At 37.7% G+C, this 20,497-nt stretch overlaps 1 protein-coding gene across 4 annotated transcripts; it reads left to right on the top strand.

Annotated features, from left to right (window-relative positions):
- The first annotated feature begins 1,572 nt into the window (after positions 1 to 1,572).
- On the top strand, positions 1,573 to 19,625 carry F11 (coagulation factor XI). Of its 4 annotated transcripts, XM_076336359.1 has the most exons (15): positions 1,573 to 1,608; positions 2,192 to 2,250; positions 5,032 to 5,194; positions 5,871 to 5,977; positions 7,592 to 7,751; positions 8,290 to 8,399; positions 11,744 to 11,903; positions 12,694 to 12,803; positions 12,892 to 13,051; positions 13,180 to 13,295; positions 13,688 to 13,862; positions 15,821 to 15,996; positions 16,304 to 16,399; positions 17,753 to 17,892; positions 19,257 to 19,625. In XM_076336359.1, the coding sequence occupies exons 1-15, from the start codon at positions 1,601 to 1,603 to the stop codon at positions 19,410 to 19,412; spliced, it is 1,896 nt and encodes a 631-aa protein (XP_076192474.1). In that variant the 5' UTR covers positions 1,573 to 1,600; the 3' UTR covers positions 19,413 to 19,625. The 4 variants fall into 4 exon arrangements, with proteins under 4 accessions (XP_076192474.1, XP_076192475.1, XP_076192476.1 ...); XM_076336360.1 differs by lacking the exons at positions 15,821 to 15,996; positions 16,304 to 16,399 and having other exon boundaries at positions 19,257 to 19,321; XM_076336361.1 differs by lacking the exons at positions 15,821 to 15,996; positions 17,753 to 17,892; positions 19,257 to 19,625 and having other exon boundaries at positions 16,304 to 16,398.
- The last annotated feature ends 872 nt before the right edge of the window (positions 19,626 to 20,497 follow it).

The following is a 20,497-nucleotide window of genomic DNA, read 5'->3' as shown; positions in this document are numbered from 1 at the left end:
TACTTTTAGGATTATGAAAATTCTGTAATTTGAAGTAAAGGTGATAATTTTTCCAGAGGTGTAAAAGATTATAATCATTTTATAGATGAGAAAAGAGAGACTAAGTGACATGCCTGTGTACACAGGAAGGCTTCAGTGGTGGTGGCTGGAGATGGTGTGGTATACTTTCCCAGAGCTATACTCCCATGATACCTCTACTCCCTGTGGCCGATGGAAAATCTCTTCTGAGCTGAAGGTCAGAGCTGTGCAGGCATCTTAGTCTCAAAACACTTCATGTTACAGGAATAAACGATCAATGTGTTTTGCAGTAAAGCCTTCTAGCGCTCTCCCTTGTCACTTCCGTCAACAGTAGAGAGCACATAAAAATGAAAGCTGCTGTGCTGAAAACATTTGAGTCCTCTCCTACAAGCATGTCAGGGCAAAGCAAATTGATACACAGGAGAGTATGATGACTTTCTTTGAGACAGTTCTTCCTCCGTAAGGAGAAGTTGGAGACCCTGCTGGCTCATAAGTCATGGAGAAGTCATTTCAATTGTCAGGATGCTCAAAAGGGTCACAGTTGGGTGAAATGTTTTGATCTAGATATGTTTTGAGTAGAGCATATGTATCTGTCTTTCCAGCATATTCAGTCTAAAAGAAAAGAGGAAGAGTGGAGAGGCGGGAAGAGTTGTCCCTTTGGCAATTTCACTATGAAATGAAACACCTTTTTTTTTTTTTTTTTTTAAGATTTGAAAGAATTTTTTTGGTTTGAAATTTATTTTGCTTTGGTTACACATGTTAAAAAGAATTGTAGAAATCAAGTGATTTAGATCAGCTGTAAATTAAGTTTGACTTCTTATTGCATTTACATTTCATATATCTGCAAACAGGTTTGGGGTTTTTTTCTGGCTTCCGGCAAACTGAAGACGCTCTTAGTTGCATCTAACAACAAAATAGGAGTGGAGAAAGGGCCGCAGTAAAACTACTTGGAAGATGTAGACAGGCTAATTTCTGCAGAGTATCGAAAAGGAGGAATAAGAACTGGAACTGATGTTAAAGAAAACAGAGCACAGAATACATAGTTGAAGAATATAGCTGTCTCTATTTGCCAAGGGAATGCCTCAAGAATATGGTGTAACAGTAAGAAAACATAGGTGACGATTCTGTCCTCAGTTACAGTAGTTTCATGATGGTGTCATTTACTTAGGTCTGAGTCACTAGTCTTACTGATTGCGTGTGGATTTCCCCCCAACCCCAGCTCAGGATTTACTCTTGAGACGAATCTCATTCCCTGTTTATGTAGGTTCGTGTGCTAGTAGCAGATACTCTGGCTGTTCTGAACCAGGGGTTTGCCTCTTATTTTAAAATATCATCAAGAGGCAGATGCTCAGCTGGTGTAAAACCTGGAGATCGATTTCAGTGTGGTCTGGATGATGTGTGCTCTGAAAATGTGGTCCAAGGTCGGTAACAATATTGACAGAAAGAGTACTCATTCAAAGTAAATATTAAAGATAAGTTAGTATTGCAGGCACAGTAATATTTAACACAAACTGTTGATTTTTTTTTTTTTTTTTTTTTTCCAGTAGAGCATAAACCTTCTCCATTCATCCAGACCTACTGTATGTTCAGGTATGTAATCGTTATTACAACTGATATTCAGTGGAAGGTTTTCATAGCAACAAGACAGTGTATGTTGATCTGTTTATGGATTGTGTTGTGTGGTTAGTTTATTTGATTCTTTCACAGCTTAAGTTGTAGCATGTGGAAAAAAAAAAAAGAAATGGTTTAAAATTCATATTACATTTACCAGAAGCAGTGAATACAAGTCATTTGTTTGCTACGTTGATAATAGTATCTGCTTAACTACCAGGACAGAGTCAGGATTAATAATGATATTTTGATGGAATATTGCTCCCAGTCTAAGCAAGAATAAATATTCTGCTGTAAAACAAAGCAGAAATTCTCTAAGTGCTTATAAGCTTTATTGCTTCTTGCAACCATAAGTAAAGGTCAAACCTTTGTTGCTCTTTTATGCTACTTCATATATGCCGTAACTGCATATCACGGCTGTAATTTGTAATTCTCAATGTCATTTTGAATGAACGGTGTAACAGTACAAGTGTAAATCAGTGATATGCCTTGCGGTACTTTATAAAACTAATTATACACCCCTTATTAAACATATCCTAAAGAATGATTTTGTGTTTTTTAGGATGATTTGGATTTATCAGACTTTTTATTTCATTTTCTTACTTGCTTCCGTTTACAGTGGTAAGTGAATATATAATTCCTAAGATAGGCACACAGAGTAACACAACTCTTCTAGAAGGGGAGATGATTAATAACTGCAGTCTGGTCCTGAGAGAGCTGTCTTGCTTCTGCTGCGTTGCGCTCAGTTAAGTTTGGGTAACTCACATAACCTTGTTGCCTGACGTGGAACTTTCTAATGGGGCTTTACTGACATTGTCCTGCCACCCACCCCGCATGCTGACACCTCGCCCAGCACGCACGGGACCATGCTACTGGCAGTTTTCTCTATCGGACTGAGGCTGCATCCAGCTCATAACTGTGAAATCAGTGTGATGTTCGGTGTCCTACACCCAACAGCGAGGTTGGCAGCTTTAGCAGCAGCTTAGGAAGGGAGCCTTTTGCGGTTGATGGGGAGTGCGGGAGGTGGAGTGGCGCCCCGTGCTTTTCAGCTGACTTTGCTCTAAGCTGGTTCCCCCCAGCACAAACTAGAGCTCTCTAAAGTTTGCGGCAATGTGTGCTGGCTGCCGCAGGCTCAGTCCGGCAGTGCTGGGGTAAGCTGGCTTAAGAGCCTCAGCCCTTTCCCCAGACACTGCCCGCGGGGTAGGAGGCAGGACTGACGGCCATGGTGCAGGAGCCACTCAGGCCAGCAGCCTCACTGAGGGACAGCAGCTGAGCTTCAGAGCCAACATCCTTTTTTTTTTAAAAAAAATAAACAAACCCCACCAACCTTCAGTCTTATTCACACATTGCCTTTGCATGAAATTACTGATTTAAAAAGTATCTGTGTAACACTTACGTACTATCATGCTTGAAAGACTATTGCAATAAGTGTAACTTCAGAACCAATTGTTTTATTGTAAATTATTTTTTAGAACTCTCTCATATGCTGAAAATTAGTGATTGTGTATATTTTTCAATGTCAGTCTGTGTTAATGATTTACCTTGTTCAGTTAGCAAAAGTCAAACTACAAAAATTGCATTGCGTTTCCCTGAAGTTCACTGTGCTGATAAATTATAACTAAGACCTAACACAGGTTTATGTTCAGTAATGTATTAACTGTTTTCTCGGAGGAAAATTAGGTAACTCAGCCTTTTAGCAAAATCTGTTTGGTAAATGTAGTATTATTTAAGGAAATGTTTTACATGGATTGAAATCTCAGCAAAACTAAAATCTTGGAACATTTCTGAGGCCTAGGAAACATATTTTTGTTAAAGTATTCAGAACTGGCATAGTTTTACATGGTACATAGTTTTACAGCATAAATCAATTTTTTTTGGTGTTAATTTACACTAGAAGAAGGTAAATAAGATCAAAAATGTCTGATACAGCAAATAATTGCAATATTCTTTTCCTTTGACTTTAGAATTCGCTTAGAGTGTTCTAAGTAATAGAAAATGCTATTCTGTTAATGACAAAGTTGGGCGAAGAAACTCTACTGAGAATAATAAATACCAATTTTTAGAGAAAGGTCTTGAAAGTGTGTATACCAGCAAATTTGGATGTTTATAAAGTACAAATTTTGTGTTAACAAGAAATTAACCTTTGAAAGATATTAGCATATCTTGCACATATGTCTAATAATTCCTTACTTTTTCCTTTTTTGGGGGGTAAATTATAGTTTTTACCCATGTGCAGGAAGCATAGAATTACCTAAGTATAGTTTATAATCACATTAACAAATAAAATGAACTTGTTATATTTTACAACTGCAAAATCCAATATGATACTTCCATTTGTTTTCATTTGAAATAGCTTTTGATACAGTATGATAGCTCTATAGTAACAGATTAAGCAGCTAGATAAAATGTTTTCAGTTGGGTGTCCTCCTATTCTGTAAAAATACAGTATTTTCTCTTTAGCTTTTAGCTAAGAAAAAGCACTTTTGTAGATACAGGAATAAAAATTGGTATATTTGCCAATTTGCTACCCCTTTGGAGGGCAAAATACAAGAAGAGAGTGGGCTCCTCTGCAAAGCCAGACCTTTTGGGTGTTTTAAGACGGAGATCATACAAATGCCTTCATTTTGAAAGACAGGAACAGGTTGCTGCTTAGGTACCTTCATTGCACGGCTCTGCAGCGTGAGTGGGTTTCATTAGAGTTCAATATGGGATTGGTGATGAATTCCTGCAGATGCGAAGCGGTAGTTGAGTTCATTTTTATTCTGGGCAGTTCCTGAGACACTATTCCTGTAACAGTATTTTCTTCATTGTAAAGCAAGTCAGAGGGGATTCAAGGTAGAGTGTGAGGGAGCAGAAGGTTTATAAAAGGCTGGGAGCCACTGAAGCTATGCACAGTGGCACCACCTCTGACGCTGGCCTCAGAGCATCCCTAAACAAAATAGAACTGTCTTCACGTACAACTTTCAAACTCTTTTTGGTCTCTGCACTTCCTTCTTCTGGTTTTCCTCTTAATGGTGCTCTGTACTGGTCTCTCTCAGAAGGTGCTTCTGCCGCACCTGAGATCTGCCATGAGACGGTCCCTTCCCTCTCTGCCATGCAGATCTGCCTTGTGGCCCATCCTGCTGCTCGGGCTTCTGCCTCAGCTCAAGCTGCCCTGCTCCAGCATCGTATATGAGTCAGGGAATGGGGGGAGACACTCCAGAGAGTTTTATTTCTGCTGGAGAGCAAAGATGAGACTCTCAGAGAAACTGTACTACTTGTCCCCCTCGCCCTCTTCTCCTGCCAAAAGACTGTCTTAAAAGCAAGGTCAATGACAAAGAGGAGCAGTGGCTTCACCCTCTCCTGGTGAACTGTGCGTGCTCCCATCTCTAATAATTTATGCATTTTGTTATTCCGTATCAGAATGTGTGACTCAGATCTATGCAAATACATACTTCCAAGGAGGAGACCTTGCTACGGTTTTTACACCGAGTGCCAATTACTGCCAAATAGTGTGTACTTACCATCCTACCTGTCTGCTGTTCACGTATTTGCCAGCGGCATGGACTAAAGACCCTGCAAAAAGGTAAAATGTTCATATTTGTGTGGCTTTTGCTTGGTCTCCTGTGATAATTTTAGGAACTTGGTAACATTTTGGCAGAACACAGGCACACAGGGAAAGCTACAGGGTTGCCATGGAAAACAATGTCATGTGTCTTTGAAACTGGTGATCTAAAAGAGTATTTGCTTAAATTCGAAAGATTAAATTTGGCAATGTCCAATCTTTCATACTCGCGTACCAACCCTTTCAAGGAAACAGAACTGACTGTGCACTCCCTCCTTTGTGCCAAATATTTATTGTTGAGGGACAATGTGAGCAATTTCACATCTCCAGTGGTCCCCTCTACTGTCCCCCACCCTCTCTCTTTAGCATATTTTTCTCACAATTAAGAACTTCAGTAGCCTGAGAGGATGAGGTTGTCCTCCCTCTCTCTGTCCAGTGCGTTTCTGTCCTCCAAACCTTGGGCTCTGCTTCTCGCTTTAATGAGATCTCTTGGAGCTCCCACATACACTGAGTAATCTCTTCTGCCACCGGTGCCAACAAAGCAGATGCAGCTCTACCCTATCGTTCTACAAATTGCACTTGTTGTCTAAATTTTAATGTTGAGGGATATTGGACAGCCTGCATTTCACCTGAGAAACAATTATGAAAGTCTGTGTTGTACTGCAAAAGCTGTGAATTGCTGCATTTTAAAACACAGGTTTTCCTGCTACTTAAAAGACAGCGATACAGAAATGCTGCCGAAAGTGGATATGGAAGGAGCTATCTCTGGACATTCCTTAAAACAGTGTAACATCCAAATTAGTGGTAAGATACAGTTATTGACATGTATGCATTTTGTGCTCTGTATCATGTAGCAGATGTTAGAAAATTAGCATTTCGAGAAAAAGGAATAGAATCAGGGAAGCAGCCAAGCAGCGATTTGTATGTTCTTTGCCAGATCTCTTTCAAACACAGCTTACAAAATCTTCCACTGCTTTCACCCTTCAGCCCCAATTATCCACCACTGAGGCTCCCCAGACGAGGTAACAGGGAAATTATGCTCCTGCAGTCACTGTTTCATTTGCTAGAGGCAGATGGGAGCACGTGCTTTAACTGGTAGCTCCAGTTCTAAAGTCTAGTTTACTACTACAATTTCACTCCAGCAAGCTGCTCATATGGCGTGTGTGACCCTGCTTTGTAACTTTGTAGAGCAGATGCCCAGCAAAGCAGAAGTGCATAGTCACAAAGTGATGTTGCTGCCTTCATGATTCTGTGTAATAATTTATTAGCAGCTCCATCTTTTAGTGTATGTGTGCTATGCACAAAGCCTTAGTGTCAGCATGCCATACCTGCGAGTTATCAGCGGGCATATTTAAAGCCTATTAAATGTGTTGTTTTAAATACGTTTTAAACTTGTACCATCATAATGATGTCATTAAGAGGAGATCAGCTTTAAGCATAGCATGGGACTGCAGAAAAACAGAATAAGGAAGAACATATTTATATACTTCCTGACTCTGAGGCCAAATACTGTCTTATAGATGTCAGGCTAATCCTTTAGTGTTATTGGTATAGCACGTCAGCGTGCCAGGGCTAAATGGGTCTTACTTTATGCAAGTTCTCCACTGCAGCTATTGACAAATCAGTTGTGCTTGCTTTTGCTTGCCATTTGCCTTTCAGAGCAGTCGGGACTTTTGAAAGCCCTTTCCTGCCAACGTCCTGTCGCATTTACGTTTCTGAGTAGCTTTGGCCCAGTAAAATAGATTTCAGTGGGATGTTATTCTTTACACAATATAGACTCATTGATATCACTGGAGTTACTTTAGAATCAGACTAATGTCACTAAAATGAAAATCTACCCATATATGTTTAAAAACCCCACCAATGACTCGTGGCTGACGAGTCCCCACCAATGGCTGACTCATGTTCTGTGAAGAGACCCCACTGACCATGAGGCAAAACCTGCATCCTGCATGGGGGAAGGCTATTTCAAACCCCACGGTCCCAATTCTCCCTCTGTGGAGTGTGAATTAAATCTTCTGACTCAAATAGGAGATGTCTGTTGTTTATGAGGACAGAATTTGCCTTTCAAACTGCTATATGAATTTGGAAATGGGAAAGTATGTTTTAGTATTAATCCTGAGTTCTTGCTTTGATTAATGTCATCATGGTCTCAGCCATAGTGGTTAGAGCTCCTCTCTCATTTAGGCAGAGGCACTGTCAAAGTCTGCCAGCTTTTTTCTCTGCCGCGCGGTACTATACTGTACCTACACTTCTGATTTTGTTACTAGAAGTATATGTGAAGTATGATGTAACTGAAGTAAGCATGGATTATGAGGGCTGTGTCATACAAACTGCTATCTTTTGGGCAGTTTGGGGTGTGGGGTGGGGAAAAGAATAGACGCATGTTTTCAGAACTTGGTTGCTCTTTTTTCACAGCTTGCAGCCCAGATGTCCACATCGGACTGGATATGGAAGGGGAAACTTACGATGTTACTATGGCTGACAGCTATCAACAGTGTCAAAAAAGATGTACCAATGACAACCATTGTCACTTTTTTACACATGCCTCAGAAACATTTCACAATGCAAGCTTTCGGTAAATACAGGTTTAATCCCTTTCCTTGGACAGCACTGTGCTTTAGTAGAGTAAATCTCAGAGCAGTCTAAGGTGCCTTGCAACGTTTATTCAAACTTACAGATAGGAAAATATCTGTAGTATATTAGCTTTCATTTGCCCGTTGGAGAGAAAGAGAAACTTGATTATCATAGCACTGAAAAACATGAAAATCCTCTGGAGATATTTATATGCAAATTGTATTGGTAGGTGTGCAGCATTATTGCTCTGTTAAATCTTGCTCTGCTTATTGCTCTGAAAATAGCATCATCAGAGCAGCCGGAGAAATTCTTTCATTTTTATCAGGCCTATTTTTCAGCTGTTAATCTGCTCAATTTTACAAGTTAAACATTGTTCAGCTAGCCCCGTTCCTCATTTGAAGATTGTTCTGGAGACTGGAGATTGCTCTGGCCCATGGCCAGAACATGCACCATGGTAGGAATTCTGGGGCCAGGAGGATGGTGTAGACCAAGGAAGATGGCCTGTTGTCTTACCACTTTCTTTATTCTTTGTCACTCAGTAAAAAATGCTTCTTGAAACATACCAGTGTAGGAACTCCAACCAGCATAAAGGTGCTTGATGAGGTTGTGTCTGGATTCTCTTTAAAGCCATGCCAGCTTTCTGAAATAGGTAACTATTTAAAATCTCTGATTCAGCTTAGTTTTAAGGGTTATGGATGATGAGGTGCAGTCTCTCTCTGACATGTATAAATGTTTCATTATGTAGAATAATTCTAACATAAACTTTTTCTTGCAAATATAGTTAGTACTTTCAGGCACAAAGGAGGTTCAGATCTTTTTAATTTTTCCATTTTATCATTTGTCTTACAAAAACAGTTACCTGCTTTGAAGATCTAAAGAATTCTTTCATAAGATTAGCTTGATGAAATTGCCTGCTATCTTTGTACCATGGATACAAAAATGAAAGATAAAATCTCATCAAAGTCAAAGATCAGGAGGAATATAAAGCTTTCTAAATTCTGTTTGTATACCGTGTATGCACTTAGAAATTTTTAATGAAGACCTGCAGCTTTCTAATACAACTGGCTAATATTAGGGGACGTATTCTGTGTTTTGCGGGTGATTTGTGATGAAAGCAGTGTCTGTGTTTGTTCCTGCAATCATTACTCATGCAAATCTCTCAAGAGTGTAAGATCAAACAGTGTGTATTATACTTTCTTATTCTCAATTGAAACATCTTTCACTTTTTTCTTTTTTTTTTTCTTTTTTCTTTTTTTAAATCTACCTCCACCTTGTCTTACTGTGTGATATTTCCCCTTCTTAATGGTGGTGATGTTCTTCTGCTTCCATATAGCCTTATTTTAGCTCACAGATAATCTAATTTTCCCATAGAAATCACATTTTGTAGAGACTCTGCATCTTTTTTTCTATATCAATAGGTTTTCTTCAGACTCTGCTAGTCCTACTGTAGGAATAATCTTTGGAAACTATTGAAAAGGTAGTTTTGTTTGGGTCTTAACAATGAAGACACTTAAAGAAAAATGACGTGTGAAGAATAAAAAAAGGAAGAAAAAGTTTTGTAAAGAGAAGAAAACAATTTAGTTATTCCCTCACTATGTGTATGAGAGAGAATGGAGGCAAGATTTTTTTTTTTCCCCGCAAACTCTTGCATTAAGGTATACTAGAAAGACACATATTCATGGTTAGGAGAAAAATCACAGTACTCAGGAGGGTCCTGCTCACAGACTTTGAGAAGAAGAGGGGGACTGCAGCATATGCACAAATATCATTTTAAGTTAAAGAAAAAATATCAAAAGCCATTTGAGACTTTATCAAAGACATTTATGGTTTACGACAGTGATGACATGGCAGTAATGATCCAGCACAAATTAAATCAGAATTTCTGAAAGCATGTGAAGGTCAATCTTGTTCCTACCTGTCTTTTCTTGCTTTCTGTGTCTGGCGAGAAAGGCAAGAGGAGAGAGAGAGAGAGAGAGAGAAGGAATAAATCATGGGATCATAGAAGCCTAGACAGTACTATTGGATCAAGAGGTTATCTAAGGAGGTCATCTGTCCTAATCCAAGACAGATCAGCTATACCTGTCCAGACAGAGATTTGTCAAATGTAGTCATAAAATCTCAGAACCACCTTCTGCCTTGTTGTGTTGTAAATGTCTGAAATGGGTTTATTTGAATATTTGTTCTAGTTTTTTTCTGACTGTATTCAGGCTGACTAGTCCTACATTGTATATGTTCCAGTGTCATCATTTTAAAAATAGATGCTTCCCCTTTCAAAGCTTTCGGGATCACAGCAACCCTCTGTGAACACCAAAAGCTAAATTGTACCAAGAAACTTTGAGATTGCTTCAGTCAGATTCTAAGACCACTGAAATCATCAATATTATGGGATTCCTCTGTTTCCTGTTCTACCATGCCCTCTTCCCTCTGCTCAGTAACGCTAATGTTGTTGACCATCTAACTGCAGTTTGTTTTCATGAAGAAGGGGGGGGGGGGGGGGAAGGCAGTTCTTTAGCCTTTCTTGTGTCCTTTGCCATTAGCTTTCCTTCTCCCCTGAGCAGAACCTGAGCTCCTTTCTTTATGCTAATTGAACAGTACTGCATACTTTTCTTTCAAGAGTTTGTTCCTTCCTATTTGGCCTTTCATTTTGTGCCTTTGCCTTTCTGATTTTGTCCTTATGCACACATACTATTACCCATCCGTAGTAACTTGTCTGTATTTCTGCCCTTTGCAAAGTACCTCCCTTGAATATTGAACAAACGATCATAAGATCATGGGTTAGCTTCCCTAAACTTTCAGATCCAGACTTGTGCTTTAAATATAATTGTCTTTAGAAACTATCCATTCTCCTGAACTCTATTTCCCCTTAACATGGGATCTTACCTACTAATTGTCAGAGTTAATTGACCCTTATTTTCGAGTCTTCTGATTTTTTTTTTGTTCTTATTGTTAATATTAATATTATATTATTTATATAATAGGAATCTAATTATATTATTAATATATAATATTCTTATTTTTTATATATTAATTACTGTCCAGTATTGTTGTCCTTTCATGCTTACGTTTTTTTGAAAACCTCATCAAACTAACAGGAGTCACATTAAGCCCTACCTCTCCCTTTTACTGTTTTTCCCTTTCTGTAGTAAGATGTTTCCAGTATGTTTCTACAACTCATCGGGAAGTGTCGACTTGGCTGCTGTACTTTCTCGGCAGCTGAAGTTCTCTGCTGCCACCAAGTCCTGTGTTTTGGATCATTTCACTGTTTTTACTGTCTTTACAGCTTGATAGTTTCAAGAAACGTCCTCCATGCTGGTGCTTCCTTTTCTCCTCTTTTTATTGTTGCACTGCGATTTTAGCTAGGACTTCAAGTATATCTTTGGAGAAGGCAACTCATTCTTCTCTTTCTAAACATGCTAGTACTTCCTGTAGCTTCTATATCCATAGTCTGGTTGTGTGAATTACCCTGCCAAGCCTCTGTTATGTTATTTTGGTCATGTCAGAGGGCAGACTGTACTCCTGCTCATTCTGCCTACTTTTCAAATAGCATTTAATAAAGTGTTAAGAGGATCATCCCATTATTTTTCTTCTAGTCTTCCCATGATCCTCTTAGATATACCCATTACCTTAATTATTTTAGGCTTTGCCTAGATTACCATGATTTATTCCTAGCTGTGGATTTGTACACTGATCTCCACTGTTCCTAATTTAAAGCCTTCCCTATTAAGTTAGCAAATCTGTATTCTAACATGTCATTTCTCTTCTTCTCTATACGAAGCTTATCCCTGCTCAGTAGTCTTCTCCATGAGTTTACATGCTCAAAAATGTTCTTGAGAAATAGTTTTTGGTTAAAATGTGGTGTTATCTTTCCAGCTTATCAGTCACAAAAGAAGGAAAATGTGAATAAGGATAGAAATGAATAATCTGTAAACCTTAATATTCTGATGACATAATAAAATATTTGGAATTTTGATATTTTGTTCTTGTTTTATACAGATTGTCAAATGGACATATTTGAAGATCAAGAATTTTCAGGAATGAATATTACAAGTTTTTTCACTCCTGATACCTCTGTCTGCCAAACTATTTGTACATATTTTCCAAGGTGCTTGTTCTTTACATACTTTACCAGGAAATGGCAAATAGAATCCCAAAGGTGAATATGACAACCAACTTTAATTCTCTAAGTAGATATTTTTTAAAAAAGCACACAGTCTTTTTTAACTACTATTTTCTTATACTTATGGAAATTTTTGTTAAAAGGTTATTTTCAGTAAAGCACAGCTTTTCATGTTTGGTATTCGTAAGTTTATAATTTCCTGTGGGCATTTCATCTGTTCTCCAGTGTGATCAGGGGTTTTGTATTGCAGCTGCATATCTGGTGTTAATCTGAAGAGAGTTATACACACTAAAGAGACAGTGAGTCTCCAGATTGCTTTAATGACTTAAAGCTGAATTTTATGAAATTATCAAAAGAGTCATCTGGTTTCCTGGCAGTATTAAGTTGTTTACTTGAAAAGATTTTCGATACAGTTAACAGGTTTAAAAATGTTTCTAATGAGCATCCTTCTTTCATACTTAGTAGTGAGAATAGTTACAAATCTACATTCCACACAAAACAGAAGAATAAAGTTTCAAAGGAATTTCAGGGAGAAGCAAAGCTGGGATGGCATGTATCATCTAAAGTCACCTCTTCTATGTATGTATAACTACTGTACGACCTTTAGTAGTACAGTCATATGCCATTTCACAAAACTACAAAAGCCCCCTCAATTTAGTGTGAACTAGTGAACTTAATGAACGCATTTTCGTATGAAATAGTTTTACAGATAGAGACTTGGGAGAAAAAACACATTTAAGAAAGAACCTTCCCTTACCAGTACCTAAACAATCAATTTTAAGATGTGAGAACAGATTTAGTTATTGTAAAACATTTTTCATTTTAGAAATCTTTGCCTTCTCAAGACATCAACAAGTGGGATACCAGAGGCACTTACATCACGAGAAAATGCTGTATCAGGCTTTGGTCTCCTAAATTGCAGAAGATCCTTTCCTGGTAAACAATAAATTACAATAAAAATACTAATTTTGAATTAATCAAATTAATAGACTTTCTGATGCTTGGAATGCACTCATTCCTACAGCCTGCAATTCTCGCACTTATACACATATGAATTTTTTGGGAGATGAACTCAATGTCACTTATACTAAAGGACACAGAGCCTGTCAGCAGGTTTGCACAGATGTGATCCGCTGCCAATTTTTTACCTACTTTCCCCTCCAAGATTCATGCAATGAGGAAAGGTGAGATATATTTTTTTAAAATGTTCAAAGACTGCTGAAATAATCATTCCGCAGACTTGGTGAGGGGGTCATGTATGTGTTCTGCATAAAAAAGTACGGACTGAATCTTTGCATTAATTAATTGACAGAAAGTGTGAGTGTCACCTAAGAATGTCCTCGAATGGGTCTCCAGTGGAAATAGTACATGGGCCAGGAAGAATCTCTGGATACTCACTAAGATTATGTAAAAAAAAAGCCAGTACTGGTAAGTAAACCTTCTTTCATGTAAAAGAGACAGTGCTTAACTGATTTCAGTACAGGAAGCCAAAACCTCCGTGTTTTTTTTTTTTTTTTTCCTTTTTAAATTGGTTGCATTGAATTGGTTGCATTGTCCCAGTGGGACGCCTTGTGAAGTTAAAGAGCGTTCTGAAAAAGTGAAGTCGGCCAGGTCTGCACATTGTAAACACCAACAGTAGCACTGTGAGCTTGGTTTTAATAGACTTTATGTTCATAAATCATAAAGGGATTAGAATGTACCATGTATCACCTTCTTTGCAATAGATCGGTCCCTATTCAGGGATCAGCAGTAGTCTCATCTTCATTTTTCATTGGTGAGTGCGAATTATCTTTATGCACAGTTTTAAATTATTTCTATAGTGTGTATGCAGCATTCTGCAAGAACTATTAGGATCGTTGGAGGGACAGACTCTTCCCCTGGTGAATGGCCGTGGCAAGTCAGCTTGCACCTGAAGTTGTCTCGTCAGAGACACCTCTGCGGGGGCTCTATCATCAGCAACCAGTGGATTCTTACAGCTGCTCACTGCGTCATGAGGTGAGGCCTAAATGTAAATGTACAAATAAAACCAAAAATTTCATCCAGCATGCGAGATAAGCTGAGATCTACCTTTCAGAAAAATAAAAATGAGGACTAGAATAAAATAAACTGTTTTAATGTAACCAAAAGGTGAACCCCCAAGGTAGACTATTCATATCTTTAACGTAACTGGAACTCCATACTTTGTCCCTTTGTAACACAGTATTGTACTACTGATGCTAAATTATTTTAATGCATCTAGAAGATTAAATTCTAAAGCAGACACCAGATACCTACAGAAACTTAGACATTCTCATGCGATATAAGCTTTTTCTTACTTACCATATCATCTATTAAGGAAAATCTGTTGCTAGGTTATTTCATTTCATAAACTTCAAATGACTTATCTCAGAGATTTCTCCGTGGCACTTAAGAAATGGTACTAAACTGATAGCTTCAGCAGCAGGATGCTCAGCAAGTTAACTCGTTTGACCAGGACACAAAGTAAATCTCTGTGGGGGTCCAATTAGGCTGCTTCTGGTACCTAAGCTACCTGTCTCTGCATTACATGAAACATCCAGATCCCAATTGTCCTGGTTTTCCTTTAACAGTTTTTTTTTTCCCAAATTCTATCAATTAGTCAATTAATACCCTATTTTTAGTGCCGATTTCAGCTGTAGGAACAAAATTTAAAGCAGCCAATACCTAAGACATTGCTAATTTGCACCGATGCATATAGTCTGCATTGTTAATCAAATTACCATCAGATTTGGGTCATGACATTACTTGTGTTGTGAAGAGCTGATTTAATTGTCACGTAGATGATTCATTTCCTTTGTTAGACTGTCATCACCTGTAAAGGAGGTCGTTTACAGAGTGAAAAGTGTAAGGCTATAATGCAGTCTGATGGGAGAAAAGGGACAGGTAACAGCTAAAATGCTTCAAAGAAGAGGATGTTGACCCAGCAACATGGTCCAAAATCAGGCATTTTTACTTATGCAGTGTAGTAAGTTACCCATTATTGTTTTCGCATGGAAGAGTATTGCCAATATTTTGCCTCCAGTGGCAAACTTTATAAAAGTGGTTAAAGTCTCTAAAAAACCCTATATAAAAAATACCATTCTCTACCTGCTATCCAGTGTAGAATTTACCAGTATTATAAAAGGCAAAAGGAGAAGATATGCTTGCAAAAAAAAAAAAAAAAAAAGACTTTGTTAATTGGAAATTATTATACCTAACTGATATTTATGAATTCATATATAAAATCTTCAAAATTTTTGGAAAGTTTATTTAAGACAAGTTTTGCATCTTCTTCACTGCATGTACCAAAACTTCTAGGTTGCCTTAATGGTAGAATATCACAATGAAATATCCCTTAAACTTACTCAAAGTAAAGTTGAAATCATAAAGATTAACTGGAACTTTTCATATAGGTCTATGATATTACAGTTTCTAATCTATATTTACATGGCTAGTGTCATTTTTCTAACAAATAAATGTCAGAATAGACTCTACTTGAATTTATATTCCCAACCCTATTTTCATTACTAGAAAAGCTGTTGTGTTGGAATGAATGGAAAGAATCTCATTTACTACTTCAGGGCTTGCAGTAGGCCCTTGAAAATTAAAAAAAAAAAAAAAAAAGGGAGAAAAGAAAAAGAGAAAATAAAAGAAGGCAGAAGGGGAAGGAGGATGAAGAAAGATCAGGACAATGAGAGTCTGAACATAAAGGAGAGAGAAAACTGATATGGGGATGAAAATATGAATAGGAAGAGGAACAGAAAGAAGAAGTGGAGGGAAGAGAAAAAACGAACTTTTTTTTAGTTTTGAGAGTGTGAAAATAAAAAATGGAAAGAATTACCTCAGTGCTGTTCACTGTACATTCAGGAGTAACAGAAGATGTTGGCATCTGCACACAAACTCTAAATCAGTGCAAATCTTTTGCCACAGACTGACTGTTTGTCTTTTTCCCTCAGTCTTGAGAATCCCAACATTTGGCGTGTTTATGCTGGTATTTTAAAACAATCAGAAATAAATGAGGATACGCCCTTCTTCAAAGTGGAAGAGATTATTGTTCACCCACAGTATAAATACGCACAGACTGGATATGACATTGCTTTAATGAAACTTGATAAGCCTATGAATTTTACTGGTATGTAGTGTATTCCAGAGGAATTCTGAAAATGTGCCGGATGACACAGGGCTGGCATTGGTATGGCAGTGCATGACACCTGGGCTGGCTTCCTTTAACGTGCAGTTACTGGGGTTTGAGGAGAATCTCATTCTGTTGGCTTTGAAAAGAAAATGGGTGGCTTTTACTTATGTGACTGGAACAATACATAGTGTAAGGGACAAAGCATAACATGGAGGCTATCATCAGGGGTCGTGTAGGTGCCCACAAAACCTTAATGTTGCAGTTGTCTCTGCTGGTCAAACCAATATTTTTAATCATATTTTAGATCTTCAACTGCCTATTTGCCTGCCATCAAAAGAAGATGCTAACATACTTTATACCAACTGTTGGGTAATTGGATGGGGTTACAGAAAAGAAAAAGGTACAGACAAACATTTAAACAGTGAGTTCTTGTATTTGCAAAAATCATGTGGTTAAAAAACCCAACCCTCCCTTTTTTTTTTTTTTTTTTAAAGAAAACCCCCTTCTTTTTTGAAAGAAAATTCTACTATGTTCTCGGCTACCATTATTGCTATCTGCCATCACTGTAATATAATTCTGAATTAGAATATACTTCTATTAAGGCATCATAAAGCATATTTGAAAGATGTATGAAATTATCCTTAAATAACTCCGTGCCCTGACACAAAAATTAGATTTTATAAATTGTTTGATTCAATAATTTGAAATATGTAAGGATGCAACCTTAAATATATCCTGTACAGCCCTCAAATACTTTTCCTTAGATTCTAACTTAATCTACTGGCAAAACCCAGTATATATCTGGAATGCACACTCCTTTTCATGATCCCAGCTGAAAAAAGCCAACAGACTCATCACTGAACTGTGAGGTTTTGAATTACAGTCTGCACATAACCCATGCTTTTTTTTTTACATGATTGTATTCATATGACTTTAGAGATCGGAGATTGAAGTATGTTGCTTTTATGATTGTGAAGGTTCATTATAAACAATGCCAATGACTTTTGTGTTTTGATAGTAGATGGGATTTGAACTCCTCTGATTTTATATGGAGGTAGGCCAAATAGCTGTTAATTATCAAAGTCTGTTTTTACATGTATTTATTTATATTTTTATATGTGTAATATTTGTGTGTGTGTATATATATACACACTTATTTAAACAGTGTCCTTTCCTTTATACACCTTCCTATTGGAAGGTTAGAGTTCAATGTGAAATCTAACAGATTTAGGCAGATACTGTATAGGCTAATTTCTTCTGTTAATTTCTAAGAAAAGGCTGCTCTCAAATACTCTCATTTACTCTATGTGCAAATTTCTCCATCCTGTAAACTACTAGGGCATGGAGCAGCACAGATTTGGCAATGTGGAGATTCCAATCCTATTGTAACACATTACTCAGAAATAATTGTTAATAATGCAACACAATGCTCTTAATGGGAGGACAGGTTCCAAGGGCCAATGTCCAGAAAGCTGTACTCATACAAAGATTCATTGCAAATCAGAAGGGAGTTTTGAAGCTCGCCCAGTCATGAGACATAAAATGGCATTATAAAAACATTTAAATTAGCAGAAAATTAACATTGTTTACTAACATAAAAAAAGGAAAATCAGTGTCGTGAACATCTAACAACACACTAAAAGCAGCGGCCGCCAACTTTGTAATATCACTGTATGGGGATTTCTAGAGTTTAATTTTAACTTTTATTTTGCTAGAAGCAAACATTTCTCTGTTCGTACCACCTGTTACATAGGTCGTGTAGAAGATATTCTTCAGAAGGCTACTGTTCCCCTCATGTCAAAAGAGGAATGCCAGGCAAGGTACCGGAAGCGCAGAATAGGTGACAAAGTGATCTGTGCTGGCTATGATGAAGGTGGCAGGGATGCTTGTAAGGTAAGGAAAAGAAGTAGTATATAGTCATATATTCCAATTATATATTTGTTCGAAGATATAATTGAATACTGTAATTATTTTTTAATTGCCATTAGAAAAATATGGTTATCAATAGAGCTGTTGATTAACTTGTCACTTTTGCATGTCAAAAGCACTGAAAATCAAGGTATATGCAAAACGTTTCTTATGTGACATTGAAACCTTTAGGGATAGATTCCATGGATAAGAAACTCTGAGTGTGTGTGTATATATATCTCTCTCATCCATTTAGAGAATAAAACAGTATTCCTTCAGAGTATCAGAAATCCAAAGAGAGCAAGTATAGTATCTCAAAGCGTTTCTCCAATAAAAGCAGATTTCCTATGTGATGTTTTTATTTCTTGTCATGAAATACAGTACATGAAATCTTATTTTAGAGCATCCACTGTGTACAAACCAGAAGGGAGGGTGCTAGCAATGCTATTAAAATGCATGGGGAATGGAAAGCTAAAGACAACCTGAGCAGACTGTTCATCATTAGAATTGAAAATGTCACAACAGCGTGAGTTCAGTGAGCCAAATTCTCTGCTTGAGTGTAAACTCACGCACTTCCATTAATTTAAATATTCTGAGTTAATTTATGCAAGAAGAAAATAGTCTGACTAGTAAGGTTAAATTCTCTACCAAATACAGTATTTTCACTTTAAGCATTTAACAGTTAACATTTTTATGTTAAAATGTTACTGTTACTATGATCGGTATTGAGTAATTAGGAATAAAAATACTCGGAGCTTTCTTTACCTGATATAGTGTACCAGAATATGGAGATGCTGTTTTATAAAAATTACACGCTTGCTATTGTCTCAACAACTCATAACAGCTACACTAAAGAACCTTCTGTTCAGAAAGATCAGTTAGGAATAGGAAAAGAAAACAGGGAGGTGTTTTATCCTGAGAGGGACAGAGTCACTCAAACAAGATAAGCCATGTAGAGAACTGAGTTTTATGTACTAAAACCAAGGTCATAAGAGAGAACATTGGCAAATTCACTGTTTTTCTCACTTGCACATTTAGTCTTCATTGGGTTTTAAATCAGTGTACGTAGATAAATTAAAAAAAAAAAAAAAGCCTGTAGTTTTGAGCCTTCATGGGAAGTGGAAATTATCTGCAATGACTGGAAAGTATTTAGAAGTCAATTTACTAGAAAAACAGAAAACCTGCTTCAGTACGCTGTTAATTAGCCTTAAGCAAAAGTGATTGAAATCTAGGCAGTTATGCTGGTGTTAACGCGGAATGATGCTGATTTTAATCAAGGCTTGCTTTGAGAGAGAAATACTGACGAGAGCTCTTCCTTGCGTGCTCTGTCTTTTTCTTCTGTGACACAGGGAGATTCAGGAGGGCCGCTGTCATGCAAGCACGAGGAGGTGTGGTATCTGGTGGGCATCACCAGCTGGGGTGAAGGGTGCGCTCGCCCCAGGCAGCCCGGTGTCTACACAAAAGTTGCTGAGTATTCAGACTGGATTCTAGAAAAAACGACGTAGCATGAGAGTTACCTACTGGCTCAAAATGATGTCGTGGAATCATAACCCTAGGAGCAATGTGATGAAGTGTATTAGCATTTTTCAGATGGTGTTTCTTGTTAGCCTGGAATGTAAAAGACGATTAAAAAAGTTGAAAAGCAGGAAAGAATGAACTTTGCCATTAAATAAAAAGCAGTAATAAAAATAAACTCTGTGGTCACTGATTTGGCAGGAAAAAAGAATATGTCTGAACCGTTGATTTTTTTCTGTTCTTGCTAGCATAAAACGGGAGTGGATGAGGTTGCAGGGCACGTGTGGACCTGGGAGCTGGGAACTGCTGCTGACTTCTGAGGTTGGTCCCAGCAATGGAGATTTCCCTCCCTTGTCCGAATTTGGTTGAAATGGGCCAACCAGTTACAGGCTAACTAAGGCGCTTGGGGAAGGGAAGCTGAGGCAGGGAGAAACTGGTACAGTTGTATAAACCTTGTTTCCTTAGGGAATTAGCCAAAAAAGTGGCAGTACTAACAGAGAAAACAAAACCAGAGGCCTCGGCAAGCTCTTCAGTATCAATTTTGCAAGTATGGGAACAGTGCTGTCTTTCAGTTACATTATTCTAATTTCTGTGGAAAGTTTTGTGATAAGAACAATAATGTGGGTTTACTTCCCTTGAAGCAGAATATCCAGAAAGTCAATAAAGGAATCATCCCCTTTAGAGATATCATATGCCATTGGTCCTTAGCACAATATATTTTTATTTTCCAGATCCCTAGCTGTCCTTGATTAAAGAAACAGCTTTCTCCTTTTCCTTTTTCTCCTTTTTTCCTTTTATCATTTCTCCTTGTTTTGTGTCAGGTAGCAAATATATTTCGTGGCCAAATTTAACGCTAGTGTGAGAAATAGCAGTCAAAAATTTATTACTTTCCCATAGTAAAAGGCAGCATTTCACACTGAATCAGAAAAGAAGGCCCAGGACTTAGCATTGTCTTTGCCAAACTTCATGAACTTGTTTCCCAATCATCTACATTACCTTAATTGCTGAAAATATGTCCTAGAGCGATACTCATAATTGTCACAGACCCACACTGGGTATGTCATGGAGGTAAACA

Source organism: Aptenodytes patagonicus, chromosome 4 (assembly GCF_965638725.1).
Source record: "Aptenodytes patagonicus chromosome 4, bAptPat1.pri.cur, whole genome shotgun sequence".
Lineage (NCBI taxonomy): Eukaryota > Metazoa > Chordata > Aves > Sphenisciformes > Spheniscidae > Aptenodytes > Aptenodytes patagonicus.
Note: the sequence above shows the minus strand (reverse complement) of the source record. Positions and strands in the feature narration are given on the sequence as shown.

Excerpts from the sequence above, each read along its gene's own strand:
- F11 (XM_076336359.1), top strand. Across the intron at positions 5,195-5,870 it reads ACTAAAGACCCTGCAAAAAG|GTTTTCCTGCTACTTAAAAG; the intron begins GTAAAATGTTCA and ends TTTAAAACACAG. Across the intron at positions 11,904-12,693 it reads TGGCAAATAGAATCCCAAAG|AAATCTTTGCCTTCTCAAGA; the intron begins GTGAATATGACA and ends TTTTCATTTTAG.